Genomic DNA, 17,584 nt, shown 5'->3' on the forward strand with positions numbered 1-17,584 from the left:
ACAGGGGCACTGTCAGCAAACTCACTGATTGATTTATTCATTTGTTTGTTTGTTTGTTCAGCAGCAGGCAATGCCATCCCTGCACCAAGGTGAGTCAGTGCTCAGCATCCCAGCACCCTGCAGTTGGCTCCTCTCCTCACCAGGGAGCAAAGCCGTGTGGGATGAGTCAGATAGAAAATGAGTTTGTTTCCAGGTGCTGCAGGGGAACTAATTTTGATTTAACAAGCAGGCAAGAGTGAGGTATCTTGAGTTTTTATTTCGATCCTACTCCACAGGAAACAATATCCACTAGCGTTATCTTCCTTACATTTGTTTGTATTTGACCCAATACTGTGTTAAATATAAAATACTGATTGAACAAGGATGGATGGTGAAAACCATGAGATGCTAAAAAGATCCCTCGAGCCCTCCTCCACAAACATCCTGAATGTTACGAGTCATTGAAAATTAGTATAAAATAGGAGGGCAATCCCATAACTTGCTCTGTGTCCCCCAGGCTGTGCAAGGGGAGGATTTAGAGCAAGAGAAGAGGGGGAGCCTCTCAGTTCCAGAGAAGCCCACCCTGCAAGTCCGGGCTGAAGGCAGGCTGGCGATGTTCCTGCCCAGGATTCTGTCCTGCCCTGGGTGTTCAGCAGGAAACTGAGATGCAGCAGCCTCAGAAAGGTCCTTCTGGCACCTCCCTGGGCTCAGGAGCCCTTGGGGCAGATTTAGGGCCAAAGACCACAATGGCAAAGCAGTTTCTGAGATAAATCCCTCGGGATGAAGCAAAACACAGTGGTGGTGCCTGGGCATCCTCAGCCCCTGCCAGGGGCCCTTGCTGTGGCTGGGACTGCTGTTTGCATGGTCTGACCCCAGGGTGGCTCCCCGTGGGAGTTGGTGACAGAGGGGCAGGAGAGCCAGGCACACTGAGCTGACCCTGTCACCGTGCCCCACGGTGCTCTGGGAACCTGCTCCCCCAGACTCAGTGAAAATTGGAGGTGTTTGTGAAGCTCTGGCTGCCTTCACAGGGTCCTCACATGAGCCCTGTGAGGTAGGTCAGGCTCTTCGCTTCCCAGGTGGGGAAACTGAGGCACAGAGAAGGGTAGTGACTTGCCAGACAGAAAATATGGCATCTCCCACTCTGGGAGCTCTGTATCCTGCTGTTCCAGCCCTGGATATGCTCCACCAGCTCGTCCTTCTCCACCTCTCCATCTGCAGCAAGTGGCAGGGCTGGGCAGAGGCAGCAGCAGAGTCTGGGCTCACACCAGCTCGTTCACCCCCATCCCTAAGACCACCCCTCACCCCAGGGGCAGCTGCCCAGCTTTGGGGTGTCCTGGGCACGGACCCCCAGCAGCCCCACTGGGGCTGGGGTGCCAGGTACAGATCCCAGAGCCCTTCTCAGGAACCTTCTGCCTATGGGAGTGAAAACTCACCTGACATTTTTGCCAGCCTGGCATCCACAGCCACCACAATAGGAAGGGGTGAGTATCCAGATGCTTCCTCTTTGGTAATTTGCTGCAAAATGGCACAGCCCTATAGAGCCAGTCCCAGGGTGCCACAGGCTGGGGGGCCCTAAGCTCTGCTGAGCTCCCTGGAATGCTGAAACAGGAGATGTGGGATGGTGGCCATAAATCTCCTTCAGTTGCCACATCGTGCCAGAGGCTGCAGCTGTGACTACCCAAAGGCCAAAAAGAGGGGATGGGCAATTGATTGTTTTGGGGGCTGATGGGGAAGGTGCAGGCACAGCCCAGCACACAGCACACCCTCCTGGCTCCAGCAGCTCTGCCAGGGTGTTTGGGGAGCAGGACCAGGTGTGATTTTTCCTTTCCCATTCTGCTGCTGCCAGCAGCTGGGTGGATGTTCCATGTCTCATTAGCCTGAGTTAGCACTGTGTGCCCGTGATTAGGAATTTAAAAACCGAGCATCACCAGGATCTCTCCATCACAGCTCACATCCAGGCTTCATGTTGGTGCATTCCTGCCCTGCAGCAATCCTGGGAACGCTAGAAATCTTTCCAAAATCTGATGAGCAATAGGTTCATCAGCAAAATGGGAGCAGAGAAAGCAGGTTGCCCCATGAGCCCAGCCCAAGGAGGTTCCCTTCCCTCCTGGAGGAGAAAGGGAATCCCCTGAAGTGGATGGGCTGACCCCAGCCAGGGAGATGCCAGGAGCTGGGTCCCAGCTCTGCTCCCTGCTGAAGGCACTCGAGCAGCAGGGCCTGGGAGCAGGGCTGTGCTTCAGGCTGCCACTGGCACCGAGGCTGGAGAGGAAAACCAAGCTCTCCAGGAGAAAATGTCCATAGGGGATCCCAAGGATGTACTGAGTTGTGCACTTAATATTGGCTTAGAGAAAGGGCTTCCCAGTGCTCAGGGGCTGGGATGCCCTGACAGAGATTCAAGTTTCAATCTCTTGTAAGGCCTTGTTGAGTATGGACCATCCCCTCGAGGACTTGGGATGGAGTTGATGCTGACAGGACTTAGGGCGATTTTAGGAGCCAGTCCAGGTGGTGCAGGGGTGTGACCACTGGGTCTGCTCCCCAGCCTGGCTCCTCCAGTCCCCTCAGTGGCACGTGCTAAGGAGTCCAGTAGCCAAACCCAGGGTGTCATAGCCAGGGGCACGTGGGGCCAAGACTCCCAGTCCCGTGGGATGCTCGAGACCCGGCGAGTGAACGAAGCTCAGCGATGGTCACTCCCCTATCACCCACAGCCCAGCCAGTCACTATGTTCTGAAACTTTTGCCTAAAAAAATAAACAGTTCCCGAGGTTAAAAAAGAAAAAGTACTTAAAATCACCCTGCAGGCTCTGCTGTCTGTGCGGGAAGGGCAGCACCCGCGCTGCCCGGGGCAGGGGTGGTTTGGGCGGGCTGTGTCCCCGCAGGGATGGCACAGGATGTCGGCACGGCTCCTAGCGGGAGGGGCGGGTCTCCAGCGCCCCGGGCCGGTACAGGTACCTCCAGATGGCGTAGTAGTGGATGCCAGCCCCGATGGCCACGAACAGGTGCCAGATGGCGTGGGCGAACGGGATGCGGCCGTCGCTTTTGAAGAACACCATGCCCAGGCAGTAGAAGAAGCCGCCCAGCACCAGCTCCAGGAGGCCGTCCCTGTTGGGCTGGAGGCAGTGCTAGTGAGCCCAGGGCTGGCTGCCCTCTGCCCACCTCCCCAGATGTGCTGTCCAGCTGCAGCTCTGGACTTCTCTGCCCTCTGCTACCCCCTCCTCTCCAGCAGCACGGCAGGGACCCAGCAGCCTCATCATCTAACCTTTAGATGATCTTTAAGGTCCCTTCCAAACCACACCATTCTATGATTCTGTGATGCTACAATTTCCAAACAGAGCCCAGGAAGGAGTGCTGGGAGAGATGCACCCAAAGCAGCTGCAAAACCAAGGTGAGCCACATCTATCAGGGATCCCTCACACAGCCTGGAGACTGTGCCAACCCACCAAAGACAAACTGTTCTGGGTTTTCAGATCCCTCCTGGGGTTTGTCCCTCACGCTGAGCCCAAGTGTTCCCAGCAGGGGCTTACCATGGAGAGGATGACCAAGGCGGGGAAGAAGCCCATGATAACGTAGCACACCAGCTCCACCAGCTTGTACCTGCAGCAGACAGAGAGGCAGCTTGGAGCAGGGACAGGGGGAGGCTGAGTTTTACACTTGTAATTCCCACAGCAGCGCTCCAGTGCCATCACAGCGGGTCCTGTGTCCTCATGTGCAGACTGGCTCGGGACCCATCACTCGGGACTTCTGGGCACTTTGGCTTTTTATTTGGTGCCACCACGTGGAGGAAGCAACTCATGGCAGCAGGTCCCTGCTCCGTGCCGGGTCCCACAGCCCCCAGGCTCGGGGCGGGCACAGGCACTCACCGCTCGTGGAAGAAGAAGACGTAGACGGTCCCGATGGATGCCATGATCCAGATGATCCAGCGCATGTGGGACGCCCAGGGACCCAGCTCCCTCAGGTTCAGCCTGCAAGACCCAGGGCCGTGTGAGGCAGGTCTAGGGCAGCACTCTGCACTGGGCTCACCCCCTGTCCCACCAAAGGGTCCTCCCAGCTTGTAACTTCAACTTCAAGAGGTTTTGTGGAAAGGGGTAAGGTGTGCCCTCTAGAAGAATCAAAGCCAGAGAGGGAAACTCCATTTATTGGAACCAGGGTGACGTTTTCCCCTTCAGTGGGGCCAGGTGAAGGCCACCAGCAACTCACCAGGGAGCGTAGGAGGCGGCGATGAAGAAGTAGATCACCATCCTGTCAAACATGTGCAGGCAGTGCTCCACAGTCCTGCAGGATGGGCAGATGGGTCACAGCACTGGGGACACCTGGACCCTCTCCCCCTTCCCAAGCCCTGAGCAACCAGGGGTGGTACCTGAGATGCCTCTTCTTCCAGGAGATGGTGTGGAAGATGGTGGAGACAATGAAGAGGCTGGACAAGCCAAAGCCATAGATCCAGGCTGAGATGGTTTCCCACTGGTCATCAGAGAGGATGTAGAGGATGGAGCTGCCAAGGATGCTGGGCAGGATCCAGAACTGGAAGGGGAAGCAAACCCTGTTTACTCTCTGCATTTCCACTGAGCAGCTACAATAGAGCCCCCACTTTTCCTTCTAGGTGTTTCTTTAGCTTCTGGTCAAAGCTACCACCCTAAGGGGCAGGCAGGGTCCCTCCCTGCATGGTGCAGCTCCAAAATAGTTTGTCCAGAAGGTAGGGAGGAGGAGAAGGAGGAAGGCACATGGAGGATAGCTGTCTCTGAGTCATCTCTCAGGACTCAGAGTGGGAACTGTCAGCTCCCAAAACAAACCCTGATGGGGGGAGAGGTCCCTCCCACTGCTACACAGGCAGCCCCACGGGCTCCTGTCACAGTTCTTGCTGTGAAACAATCCATTTTCAGGGAGCTTTGGAACTGCTCCTGCCCCACCAAGCCCACAGCCAGCTTCCCCAGACACATGGGGCCACAGTGGGTGAGAGCAAGTATATCAACTGCCCAGGGCAGGAGGAGGGAGAACATCCCAATCTCCAGGAGCAGAAGGGGCACATCTGCCTCATCACTGCCCTCAGACTCTCAGGGACTGCTCCAGGGCTGAACACAGACATTTTCAGGTGTCCCTTGAGGTTCCTCCGTGGATCCCCAGAGAGATGAGCACCATCCTCCCTCACCCAGGGGCAGGGGCAGGGACTCACAGCGTGGGTGGCACAGTTGGCTGCATGCTCATATTCCGTGGGCTGGTACCTGCAGTTGGATGGGACACGGTGATTCATGAACCTGCAGTGAGAAACAGGGAGAAAAGAACACTCAGGGGAGAGGGCTGGAGCAGAACCCTTCTGAGAGGGGGCTCTGCAGAGGGCAACCCCCAGCCTGCAGCCCCTCCATGGCTCAGCTTTGCCCCAGCTGCCCTGCAGAAGTGGCACCAGAGCACAGTGTGTCCATCTGGCTGTCCCCAGGTGCCAGGTGCCCAGGTCCTGCTCAGCCATGGCTCAGGCTGGAGCAGCCTCTGGGAGCTGCTGCTGCTTGGAGAGCAGGAGGCAGCTCTGCCCATTGCTGTAGGCAAAGGTGGGACGAGCCCCAGCAACAAAGGGGGAACATAGGGTAGTGGGCAGACCTGTGGGACCCCAACTCATCCAGGGGTGACACCTTCATGTCACAGCAGCTCCAAAAAAGGTATCCCTGCAATGCCTTTGGTTTCTGGGTACCACCTGCATCTACCCAGGGCTGCACATCCCAACACAGATTGCTGTGGGTAAAGCCTACTGCCCTCCCTTGGAAACCTGCATCTTTATTTCTGTTTCTCTTACTCTTAGGAGGCACCAGCTTGCTCTTGGCACTCTCAGGAATGTATTGATTTCTCCTGCTGGACCAACACAGAGTGATAAAACAGTGTCACTCCATGGCTGGGTATGTAACAACAAATTAAATGTGCATCTGGGGTAGCAGGTCTGAGCAAAGCCTCCTGCACCACCCTCTTCTGGCAGGAGACAGCAGTGGAGGCTTAGCAAAGGCCATGGGAAGCAGGGAAATGGAGAGGGTTCCTTCCCTGAGAATCAGGGGTGTTAAGACTTTTCCTGCTGTGCTCAGGTCAGGATGGCTGAGCTGAGCAGGGCTGCTGGGCAGGACCTGCTGGGCTAATTGCTTTGTGACCCCGTCTGCCCCCAGCTGCAGCACCATCTGTGGTGTTTCACAGCTGAGTTGTGCCCAGCAAAGGGGCTCAGGGGCTGGCAAGACCTTGCTGCTGGGCACAGGGTGATGCCTCAGACTGGGATGCTTGGAAAAGCAGGAAAAGTCTCCTCTCCCTGTCCCCAAGCCACCCATGCCTGTGTGGACTCCTCTGCCACCTCCTGCCTGCTTGGCCCCACTGCCTCAGCCACAGGCTGTTGCCTGTTAAAACTGAGCCAGGATGGATTAAATAGCTCAAATGACAAGGATTTGGTGTGGGGGGATTGTGCAGCCACAGCAGGGTGCGGGGCACCCCAGCAGGTGACAGTGACAGCCCACAGAGGGGCCCTGCCCCTGTCCCCAGCCCTGCCCTGCCCTGCCTCCTGCCAGACCCTGGGAACAGATTCATGGTCCTCATCTTCAAAAAATGTCTGGAATTAAGAGGGGGAATGGAGCAGCCAAGCTCCCACTGCTCTGCTCACCAAGAGTAAATCTGGGCTCAGCAGGGCTGGGGAGAAGCTGGGCATCCCTGGGGACATGGCTGTGCCCAGAGCACTGTCACCTGCACCCCAGGGACACCAGGGACGCCCTCCCCACCCCAGCACTGTGCCCACAGGGCTGGCAAGGCTGCAGCCACATCCCTGGCAGGACTTCACTGTCCCCAGCGTTGCCAGGAGACTGTCCCCAGCTCCCCTTCCCTGTCTGCTTCCCTTTATTTTCCCTTTTAATAATAAGAAGGAGGGGGGGAAGGAGGGGAGGCCAGACGTCCACATGACGTCACAGTTGCTGAGGAAACACGTTCAAGGCCTTTTCCTTGAATTTATTGATTTTAACAAAGCCTGCTCCATCTCCCCTCCGCTCTGGCTGGTGCTGCTCAGAGCAGCAGCACAGAACCAATTCCACAGCCCCCTCCCCAGGGCTGGGAGCACCCAGAGCCTTTGGGAAGGTGTCCCTGGGGTGCAATTATCCTCCCCAGCTCTGGTACAGGGTAGAGAACTGGGAAGGACCAGCCAAGCCATCCCCATGTAATGAGGTTGAAGAGCATTTATGGTCCTGAAACCCAGAGCCATGCTGGTGTGGGACACCACAAACTCCTGCTTTTCCCAGAGGGACAATAGCCTTGAGGAGGAACCTGGTTTTTTTTTGACCTGGGGATAGATTACTCTTATTTTCCTGCCCTGCTTTCTAGTAAGGATCATGCTGTGGCTGGTGGGAAATGGAGCATCACAGATGTGGGACCTGGCTGCACAGTGTGGGCCAGTCTGAGCCCCATTTTGGGACCTGCATTGTGTTTTGGGGCTAATTCTGCACATTTCTGTGGTCCCCTATGCCCTGTAGAAATGTGAGCAGCTGATGTTTGCACACCTCCAGGCAAGGCAGGATAAGTCCCTGGCTGCACCTTATTTCCCAGGGGTGGAGGGACCATTTCCTCCCCTATTCCCCTGGGATTTTATGGACCAGCTCCTGCCATCCCTGTGCTGGCATGGATGTAGGGCAGGGCACAGGGAGCCCTGCAGCATTCCCAGCCTGCAGACAGCTGCCATACCAGTGTGCAGAATCAGCCTCAAACCACAGCCCCAGCCTGGACAGACAGATGGACACTCTTGGAAAGATCACTTGGGTCCAGGAGCCACGAGCAGGTGTTTACACACCACTGGGTGCTCCAGTGCAGCTCAGCAGCTGCTCCAGGATGGCAAAGTCCAAAAGACACAGAGAAGGTCACTCCTGCTCAGCAGGGGCAGGAGCATGTTCAGTTCCAGGGATGGTGTGTGGGAAGCAGGGAGCCAAAGGGTTCCCGGGCACCTTCTCCTGGTGCTGCTCCTGGCAGAGTCCCTGCAACTCCTCTATGAGCAGGGCAGGCTGCTGAGGGTCTGACCAGGGGTTATTCACAGCAGCCCCAGGGCTTTTGCCTTGTGCCTGCTTTCCCCTGGCCCCTTTCCCAGGGAGGGAGCCTGAAAAGGGCCAGTACAGCAAGCTCTGGCCAGGGAAACAAAGAGCCCCTTGTGCCTGGGCAAAGTGCAGGGCTGCCTTCCCAGGCCTGCTCCTTTCTGCTGCTCTTTCTCCCACTCTGCTGGGTTGGGTTGTTTTGGTTTTTTTTAACATAGCTTTAGGGGTTTTGACTGAGTTTTTAAAAGACTTTTATCCAAGAACAAAATCCCAGCCTCAAAAATCACACAGATCTGCCTGGCTCTTCAGGGTGGGAAGAAGGTAAGAAAGGGATATAATTAAATTATTCCTCAGGAGGGCTCATGTGGGACCACCTGAGCTCTCCTGAGGGCACCAAGAGAACCTGAATCAGTCACCCCATGGTCACCACATGCTCACACGAGCAGAGCCATGGACACTTGAGGAAAGCTGCAAACTTGAGGGGAGCAGCCCCAAAAGAGACCCAAACCAGGCTGCAGTTTGGGACAGATGGGGTTCAGCCCTGCCTCTGACACAACTCCCTGGCTGGCCTCTGCCACATCTCTTCATGTCCCTCTCACTCCCCTTTCCCCTCTCTCCAAGTGAGGATAACAATTTTGACATCCTTCAGGCAAGTGGGTGGATAATGTGAGCAGGGTGCAAAATCACCACTAAGATGTGGATGGGGAGGTGTGAGCTGGGCTTCTGCCCTTGAGAGAGCTGGTCCAACACCTGCCCTGCCCAGCCCTGCCATAAATCAGCTGTGCATGTGTCTGTGTGTCTGCACTATGGGCTGGGTGCCACGGGGACAAAGGAGCAGTCAGCAAGTGCAAGGTTATCCCAGGTGATACAAATCTCCCCAGAGCAGCTCACCCCTACAGGTTTCACCTACAAATGGCTTATAAAAGGGCTGGGCTTGCTCAGGAGTTGGCCTAAAGCCTGTGGAGATGGATTGGCAGTGCATCCACCCTCCTGCCCAAGGAGCTGGGGCTTTTCCAAGCTGTGCTCCCTGCTGGGCAGTTCTTGGGACCTGGCTGCAGAGGGAGATAATTTCACTTTTCTCTTGTGACTGGATGTCACAGCTGCTTTTAAAGTAACAGGGGGAGATCCTGGTGGTGGTCAGAGAGAAAGGCTTGAGGAAGAATTAGCTGGATGTTGATCAGCAGTGGTGGCAAGTCCTGCTGGGGCTGTCCCTTGGTAGAACAAGTGTTGTGGTGCCTGAGGTGTCAGTGATGGAGCAGATGTGTCCCTGCAGGGCAGACTGGCCTCTGACCCTGCAGTGCATGTAGAGCCCCGAGGCTGCACACCCAGCACAGATGTCAGGGATGGTGCTGGGGCTCACGTGGGAGCTGCTGTGGTGGCATCCCCGTAAGCTGGGGCTTGGCAAGTGCTCTGCCTCTGATCCAGAGTCTGGTAAAGCTCCAGCTGCATCCCTGGTAAGAGGCTTCAATCCCTTGAGCTCCTCTGTGGTTTGTAATTAGCTCAGTCCTGGGGAGTTGTGTGTGCTGGCGTGGAGCCTGGCTGCTGTTTATGTGCAGTTACAATCACAGGGCTCAGAAGGGACAGGACCACGAGGAAACATCCATGGCCCACCTTGGGCACTGGAGATCCCCCAGACTTTACTGCTTTATCCAGCCCAGGAGCAGGAAAAAATCCTGCTTTTCCTTCCTACCCCTTGACATGGAATGTTTGCCACTGGGAAGCAGAAACACCAAGGCTGGCAGTGCCATCTGCAGAGCCACCCACACGGGCATGTGCATGGCTGCCTGGCACCTGCTGGGAGCTGGAGCCTCCTTCCATGCCCACTGCTCAGTGCCTGCAGCTCCCACACACACACATGGTGCTCCTGCTCTGCAGAGATGAGCTGTGCCTGCTGGAAGCTCCTGGGTCAGCTCCTGGGGCCAGGGGACACAGGGCAGGTCTGTCCTCTTGTGACTCCAGCCCATCCTGGGGGAGAGCAGGAAGGTTGCTGGAGACAACTCAATGGTTTTTTTTTGTCATGCTTCCTAGCACAAGGAGCTGGCAGCTTGGGTAGGCAGCAGGAAAGGGAAGGTTTTTTATCTAAGCCAGCATTTCCCTACCTTTCTCATGGGTGAATTAGCAGATCACCAGATTTCTGGAGTAACCCACCCAGATTTCCCTGGTGCAAGCCTTGCTTCCCCAAAGTGAGTCAAAACAGGCAGCAGATTGGATCATCCATCACCTCATTCCTCCCATCCCAGTGCTGCTCATCCCCAGCACTGTGACGTGTGTGAGCACCCTGGGCTGGCTGTGGAGCATCCTCTGGCACTCCACAACCTGCATGCCCTGAGAAATGATGAGCAGGAGCTGCTGCTGACCTAGGGATGCTCCCAGACACGGCCCCTGTGCTCAGCCAGCTCAGACTTGCAGCTGGCTCTGAGCCACAGGCACAGATGTCCCCTGAAGGGACAGAGGAGGCAACCCCCTGACACATCCTGCTGCCTCAGAGGTGCAGGAGGGAATAGCTGCTCTTCCCCTGAACACACCAAGGGCATACACAATCCCTTTCTTGCTCCTCATCCCTGCAGGGATGAGCACAGGAGGCTCCAAGCCAGGCTGGCTGCAGGCATTGGCCATTTCTGCACCCACAGGAGCCCATGTACACCCAGCAGGGCTTGGCTGGTGATGGAAACTCAGCAGCAATTCCCAACAGGGTGCTAACTATCCATATCCCCTCAGGGCAGGGATATTTATTTTTCTCCCCAGCCCTCTATGTCGATGGTATCTCTAACACTTCCACGGCAATTCATGACCCTGCAACCACAGCAGAGCTGTTTGTTTATTCACAACAGATGGGATTGGTGAGTGTTTCCCAAATTACTTTCTGAGCTGGGACTTTTTGTTTCATTTGGTACTCATGAGACGTCCAACAACAGCTGATTAGTCACAAAATGACTCTGATGTCCCAGGTGTTTTGTAAATGTTGGAAGGACTGTTTCCAGAACTGCAAATCCTCTATTATTCATTAATTTCTTGTTTGGAAAGTCATTGTGCATGTTCCTTGCTGCCTTGCCTTGAGCAAGGAGTTAGTGGGATAAATCCTGTTGAACTGCAACAGCCAAGGTGGGCAGGAGTGAGTGTGACCACTGGATTCTGTGCCTGCTGGCAGAGGATTTGGACAGTTTGAGGGCTGGAGCTCTCCCAGCCTCTAACCCTGGCTGTGACTGTGAAACACATGGGCAGGTGACCATGCCCCAGGTTCATAAAATCTCCCCACAGCATGGCCTGAGAGACACAGCCAGGCTCTCATTTGGGATTCCCAGATGCTGCTCAGGTACAAATCATATCTGTAAATTATTCAGCAAATGCCTCTGGACAGTGAAGGCACAGAAGGAAAACCATGTATTTCACCAGCCAAGCATGCAGATAGTGAGATTTCCATTAGTATTACTTACAGCAGAGAGCAGGGCTGTGTCTGATTCTGCTGTGCCAGCCAGTGCTGCTCAGCATAGAGAGGAGACTCTTTGCCTTGCCTTGACCTGATGATCTCTTTCTGCATAAAATCCTTTCCTCAGCAGCAGCAAACCTGGGCTGTGAACTCGAACAGGAGCACAGAGCTGGCTCCAAATTCTCCTGAAGGTCAGCACAGCTTGGCTCTACTCAGTGGTATCTGACTCATGCAGCAGGAATATGACACCTGTGCTATCATGTTATCATGAGAAGTTGCAGTGATATCACAGAGAGCCCACCAGGCTCTGGACTCCCCGTGAAAATGCTGAGTTTGTCACACCTGGAGGGACCTGGTGTGTGTGTTTGTGTCTCCTGTGCCTTTCTCAGACCCAGCCCTGAGCATCCATCCCCTGGCAGCAGCATCTTGGGGACTCAACAGAACTCCTCCTGCAGCTCAGCCAGGCACCCCTAGGAGAGAAGGACTGGAATGAGTTGTGCTCTTTTCCCTTCCTTTCTTTGGCAGTTGTACTTGGCATGGCTTTGTCTCACTGTGGAGCTGGGGGTGTGGGAAGGGAGGAGGAGGAGGAGGAGAGGAGAGCCCAGGACCAGTCCTGGCAGAGCCCCATTTCTCACAGTCACTGACCTGCCCTGCTGGGCACTGGCTTGAATTTCCCATGGGTTGTGTTGGCTGCTACCTCGTGAAGCTGGACACAGCAAACTGTGCCAAAGAATCACATCAGGCTGATATCCAACACCAGCTGAAGGAGGGGAAAGATCATGTGCTTCCCAGGCATCCAAGAGACCATCCTTGCCCCAAAAGCACAAGGTTTGCCCACTTGTGCACTTCTTCAGTGTGGTGATCCCCACCTGGGCCTGTCCTGCTGGGTGCCCCAAACCCAGCAGAGGAAGGAATGGGGCAGTTTGAGTGGATATCCCATCAGAAATGCTGCTCTGAGAGCTTGATGCCTTCCAAATAGCTGGCTCCAATTTTGCACCCTGATCTGCATGAGGTAATTCCTACTGGTGCCATTTCAAGAGGGTATCTGAGGGTATCTATTTTGGGGGCCTCTCCATCTCTTGGAGCTTTGGCTTTTGCATCAGGGGCTCTGTCTGCTCAGCTGGGGACAGGCTGGTAGGTCTTGATGGGGCTGGTGCTTGCAAGGTGAGCAGCCCCTGCCTCTCAGGGAGCTTCAGGCTGTGGTATCAACACTGAAAGCATTTCCTTTCCCACTGCTTCATCCCACGTGGGCTGTGGGGGAAGCAGAGCTCTTGGAAAGCATCTTGGAGTGTGTGGGAGCAGTGGAGGGCTGCTCATGTTCTCATGGCAAAGCAATGGGGAACAGGTTTCCCAATGGGGTTGCTCTGTCCAGGCTGTCAGCCTGGCATTGGTTCCCTTGTATTTGGAGTCTGAGCACCCCAACATTTCCCATTCCTCTTATTCCTGCTCCTGTCTTGGCCAGAGATGTTGGAATAGCTGATGAATGTCTCCATGCTCAATAATTACAAGGAGAAACAAGGAAGGGTTTCCCAGCTGCCTTTCCTCAAATTCACTGGGTTTGAGCAAGTGTAGAGTTCAGACCTCCATCCCCTCGTGCTGGTGAGGAGATGGAGGTGCCTGCATTGCAGGAGGTGAGGACAAACCTGGACCATGATCTACAGAGGCCCCTCCAGGGCTGAGACATTAATGTGGATTTTCCTGTCTGCTCCTCTTTGTGTTACTCCATGCAGGGCAAGCCAAGCAAACACAGTAAGATTTAGAGCCTTTTACATGAACAAATCAAGGGAGCTGCTGTGAGATTGTGAGGATGATTCAGTGCCCTGCAGATCCCAGCACAGCCCTCTCCAGATGCTGAGGCTGGCCAGATACAGCAGCTCCCTGATTGATCATGTTTGCTCCCAATTACAGCTCTGGATGGCCAAAGTCTGGGAAGCATTCAGTGTCCCCACAGGAAGGTACTCAGCCCCATGGCAGCTACGTGGGCAGGAGGGACCAGACTGTGTTTGAGTTAAAACTGGGCCAAAATGGGGTCAAAGCTGGTGGTGAGGTGCAAGGAGGGTTTGGTTACCAGGTCAGTGTAACCTGACCAATGAGCCCAGTGATAAAGATGCAGCTTGGTCTGATCTGTTGGTCTGGGAGGGACCCAACTGTTTTGGTGAGCTGCAAGGGTAGAGGGAGAGTGGTGGAATAACCCTCCAGTGGTTGGATAAAGCAGGAGAATCACACTTTGTGCTGTGCTGGCGTGGTGGTTAAACCTGGCCTGTCGGGCAGGAGATGGATATTGCTGGTCAGGGTGCAGGCTGTGAGTGACAGGGAAACTCCATTTCCCCACGGTGTCAGTGATGGAAGAGCCTCCTGGGCCCCACAGCAGAGCAGGAACCACCGAGTTTCTCGTTTATAGCCACAGTGTGCTCGAGTGGCACTGCCCTGCACCCTGCTCCCCCCACGGCGACAGCCCTTCCCTGCCAGGAGGCGTTTGGACACAGCCTAGTGCCCTCCAGCCCTGAGTTTTCTCCTGGCAGTTCACAGCATGTTCCCACATTGATCACTGCTTTTCATCTCTTTGTTCTCACACAACAGGTCTTTCATCACCACACTGTGTTTTATTTATTCCTTTTGGTGGGTGTATCAATGGCCAAGTTCCTCCTTTCTTGGTCCTTGCTCAAAGTTAGATAAGATGACTTGAAAAATGAAGCCTGTTCCAGGCTTTTCCACCACAAGGAAAACTTTGATATTTTTTGTTTCTTCAAGGAACACCATAAGCAAGGCCACATTCTCTGAAAAGATGTTGCAAGATGGAATTATAGAATTGTTAAGGTTGGACAAGACCTCTAAGATGGAATCTGACCATTAGCTCAGCACTGCCATATTCACCCTAAACCACAACCCCACATCCACGTGTGGTTTTGAAACACTTCCAGGGATTCAGCCACTTCCCTAAGCAGCCTGGTTTAATCCTTCCTAATATCAATCTAAACTTCCCCTGGTGCAGCTTGAGCCCATTTTGTCTTATCCTGCCCCTTTTCCCTGGGAGCAGAGCCTGACCTGGCTGCACCCTCCTGTCAGGGAGTTGTGGTCAGTGAGAAATTCCTCCTGAGCCTCCTCTTCTCCAGGCTGAGCCCCCCTCAGCTGCCTATATCAGACTTGTGCTCTACTATCCTTCTCTGGACCTGCTCCAGCACCCCAACATCTTTCCTGTAGTGAAAACTGAAAACAGGATTTGACATGCTTCTGCTGCCTTGAAGGACACGTGCCACCCTGAGTCCCCTGGCTTCTTCTGCTCACCCCAATTCCCACCTCAGAGCTCAGCTCAGAGAGCATCCCTGCCACAAAGGAAAAAGCACTTTAGGGTTTCTTTTGGGATATTTCCCAGCAGATCATTTCCATGGAGAGCAGAGCTGGTGTGCAGGGAGTGTGGGGAGGACGGGGATTATCCCACTGTTATTTTTGAGCACTGGGCTAAGAGGATCTCTGGTATGATACAGGAAGCCCTGGGTTAGCATCACGTGCTGGTGGCTTTCTGGGGTGAAAGCCAAGGGAGCACCCTTATCCTCCTGCTGCTCCCCACCAGCCCTGGCACACAGTGAGAGCTGCAGGATTCCCTGTGGATCTGGCCCTTCCCGTGCCCCACAGCCCCTGCCCATCCCTGGGCACCATCCCTGCAAGGCTCTCTGTAATGCCTCATCCCACTGAGCAAACTGTCTCCAGAAAGGACCACGACAAGGCTGGAGCATGCTGATTCAGGATAAATCAAGCAACAGGTTGGCAGATGGGCTCTGCTGGGGGAGACTGTCAGTGGAGCAGCCCCTGATCTGCTGCCCAGCTCCCAAAGAGCCTCTGCACCCCTGCCATGGGCTAAAGGTCTGGCTTGCCTCCTGCTCTGGGGGGTAGAGAGCTTTGCTCAGCTCCATTTCCCCAGCTCTGTCCTTTGCATGCCAGCTGAGGGGGGCTGGGAGGAAAGTCTTGAACTCTCCATTTCCACAAGGTTTTGTGCCAGGCACATGGTGCAGACCTGCTGGGTGCCTCCTGCCTCTCCCCCAAGCAAAGGTTATTGGGAGAAAGTACAGCATCAAAACGGTCTTTGAAAAAGCAGCCACGTTTCAGGCAGGTTTTGGAGGTGCAAGTATGGATTTTCCCCATGGGACACCTGGAAGGAAAGGAGCTGATGGCTGGAGGGGGTCGGAGGGTGGTCTCCTGTCCTTACCCAGCCCAGACAAACATCCCCCAGGGATCATCCTGCCCGGAGCAGGCGAGAAACACCATCACCACTTCTATTCACACAAGTTTTTCTCTGATCTCTGCCCCTAACCGGAGCACGGGGCGTCTGGAAGCGGCAGCACAGAGCTCAGAGCCCCCAGGAGCTGTGCCAGCCCGTGGGACCCCACACAGGCAGAAAAACACCCGCACCACAGTCCCAGGGAGCCGGGAGCAAAGCCTGCCCTCGGTGCAAAGCTGAGCACCCCCAGCAGCCCCCCGGTCCCCATCTGTGCAGCACCCGGTGCCATCCGACTCCTCCCGGGGGGCAGGGGGCTGGCGCTGTCCCCGTGTCACCCGCCAGCTCCTTTCTAAAGGCCACATCTGATCCCGCAGCGTGCGTGGCCAAGCGCCCCCTGACCTGCGCTCGGCAATCCTCAGGTTTCCCCCTGCACAGGTAACACCGTGAGGTTTCCTGCATCACCTGAGCTTCTAAAACAAGTCCCGGCCGCTGCTGTTAAACCTCCCTGGGGGTTTCATGGAGGGAGAGAAGGATCCACCGCCGGTGCATCCCACAGGAACCCTGTTGAGCCTGCGGGTCCAGGCTGGGAGAGCCACCCCGAGGGGGTTTCACCTGGGTGTAGAGGGACTCTGGACCACGCTGGCCCCTCCATGGGGGGCTCGGAGCCGGCGCTAGGGTCTGTTCCCTCGGGAAGGCAGGATCCTGCTTCCCCGCAGCGGGATGAGAGCCGCGGTGAAGTTAGACCCAGCGAAAGGCAGCGAAGGATGCTGAGAATCCTTCAGGGATGCAGAAAAGCAGGTAGCCCAAAGCCAGCCCGCACTTGCCCTGTGCTCTGAGGCGCTGGGCAGCTTTCGGAGATCCTTTCGGGCTCCATCCCAGCGGAGCCGAGCCCGGCGAGGGGTTGGGGCTGTCCGGGGTCGGGGGTCGCCGCACCGAGGGATTTACCTGGCGTAGCGCGTCTTCTGGAAATCCAGGAGCCGGGACACGAACATCGCGGCGGTGCCATGGGGGTCCCGGGGGGCGGCGGCGGCTCAGCCCCGGCCTGGGGGAAAGTGCCGCCGGGGGAGCAGCACCAACTCGGCGAGATCGAGAAGGGGCGGCCGGTCCAGCCCAGCCCAGCCCAGCCCAGCTCGGCACAGCCCAGCCCGGCACAGCCCAGCCCGGCCCCGGCCCCCTCCCGCCCCCTCGGCTGCTCGGCAGAAGCGACACGGGGAAAACAAAGGCGACCTCCGGGAGGGGAGAGCCAGCCCCGCTGCCGCCCTCAGATGTGCAACGAGGAGGAGGAGGAAGAGGAGGAGGAGGAGGAGGAAAAAAAGAAAGGGGGAGTATGGGGGGAATCCCTTCCAACTCTTCCCGGCCACAGCAACCTGCGCGATCTCCCTCCGCCCCCCGGCAGCTTTAAGCACAGCTAAAAATATCCCCCACCCTCCCCGCTGCCACCCCCGGGGGATCAAATAGCAGCAGATTTGAATTGAAAATGTGATTAAAGCATCGGGGAGGGGGAGAGTGCCGGGTGTCAGCAAACCTGCCCCCCCCGGCCCCGCTGCCCACGGCCGGGTCCCCCCGAGGGCTCCCCAAGGAGCTGGCTTGTTTGGCTTTGCTTTTATTTATTTGGTTTGAATTTTTTTTTCCCATTATTTTCCAGAGGCCCCAGCTGGGGTAGGAGGCTGTCCCTCAGCCCCATCGCTGCATGGTGCCCCTGGGGGTGGGGGCACAAATCCAGCACCCCACTATCCCTCCCTGCTTGGGAGAAGGGGGTAAAGCAGCACAACAGCAAAAGGGTAAAGTACCCCAAAACCCACCCATCTCCATCCTAAAGCCTTCACCCCTCCCTCCTCTTCATCACGGAGCAGGATCCCACAGGAGGTGACATCCCGAGGGACATCTGAGGTTGGGCAGCTCAGAGAGGGGACACAAAAGCTGATGGGGCTTGTCGGGGTGT

General features: G+C 55.9%; 1 protein-coding gene across 1 annotated transcript; it reads right to left on the reverse strand.

Annotated features, from left to right (window-relative positions):
• Positions 1 to 236: 236 nt before the first annotated feature.
• On the reverse strand, positions 237 to 16,816 carry MMD2 (monocyte to macrophage differentiation associated 2). Its single transcript, XM_056503007.1, has 7 exons — positions 16,588 to 16,816; positions 5,143 to 5,224; positions 4,333 to 4,493; positions 4,173 to 4,247; positions 3,836 to 3,937; positions 3,500 to 3,569; positions 237 to 3,085 (listed from the first exon to the last, which is right to left on the reverse strand). The coding sequence occupies exons 1-7, from the start codon at positions 16,632 to 16,634 to the stop codon at positions 2,882 to 2,884; spliced, it is 741 nt and encodes a 246-aa protein (XP_056358982.1). The 5' UTR covers positions 16,635 to 16,816; the 3' UTR covers positions 237 to 2,881.
• Positions 16,817 to 17,584: the final 768 nt, after the last annotated feature.

The sequence above is a fragment of the Oenanthe melanoleuca genome, chromosome 14, assembly GCF_029582105.1.
Source record: "Oenanthe melanoleuca isolate GR-GAL-2019-014 chromosome 14, OMel1.0, whole genome shotgun sequence".
Taxonomy (NCBI): Eukaryota; Metazoa; Chordata; class Aves; order Passeriformes; family Muscicapidae; genus Oenanthe; species Oenanthe melanoleuca.

What these genes read in the sequence shown, in the direction of transcription:
- MMD2 (XM_056503007.1), bottom strand. Translation starts at nt 16,634, where the DNA reads ATGTTCGTGTCCCGGCTCCTGGATTTCCAGAAGACGCGCTACGCCAG. An exon ending in TGGAAGAAGAGGCATCTCAG is followed by an intron (nt 4,248 to 4,332) that starts GTACCACCCCTG and finishes CCCATCCTGCAG; the next exon opens with GACTGTGGAGCACTGCCTGC. An exon ending in CCTTGGTCATCCTCTCCATG is followed by an intron (nt 3,086 to 3,499) that starts GTAAGCCCCTGC and finishes CACTGCCTCCAG; the next exon opens with CCCAACAGGGACGGCCTCCT.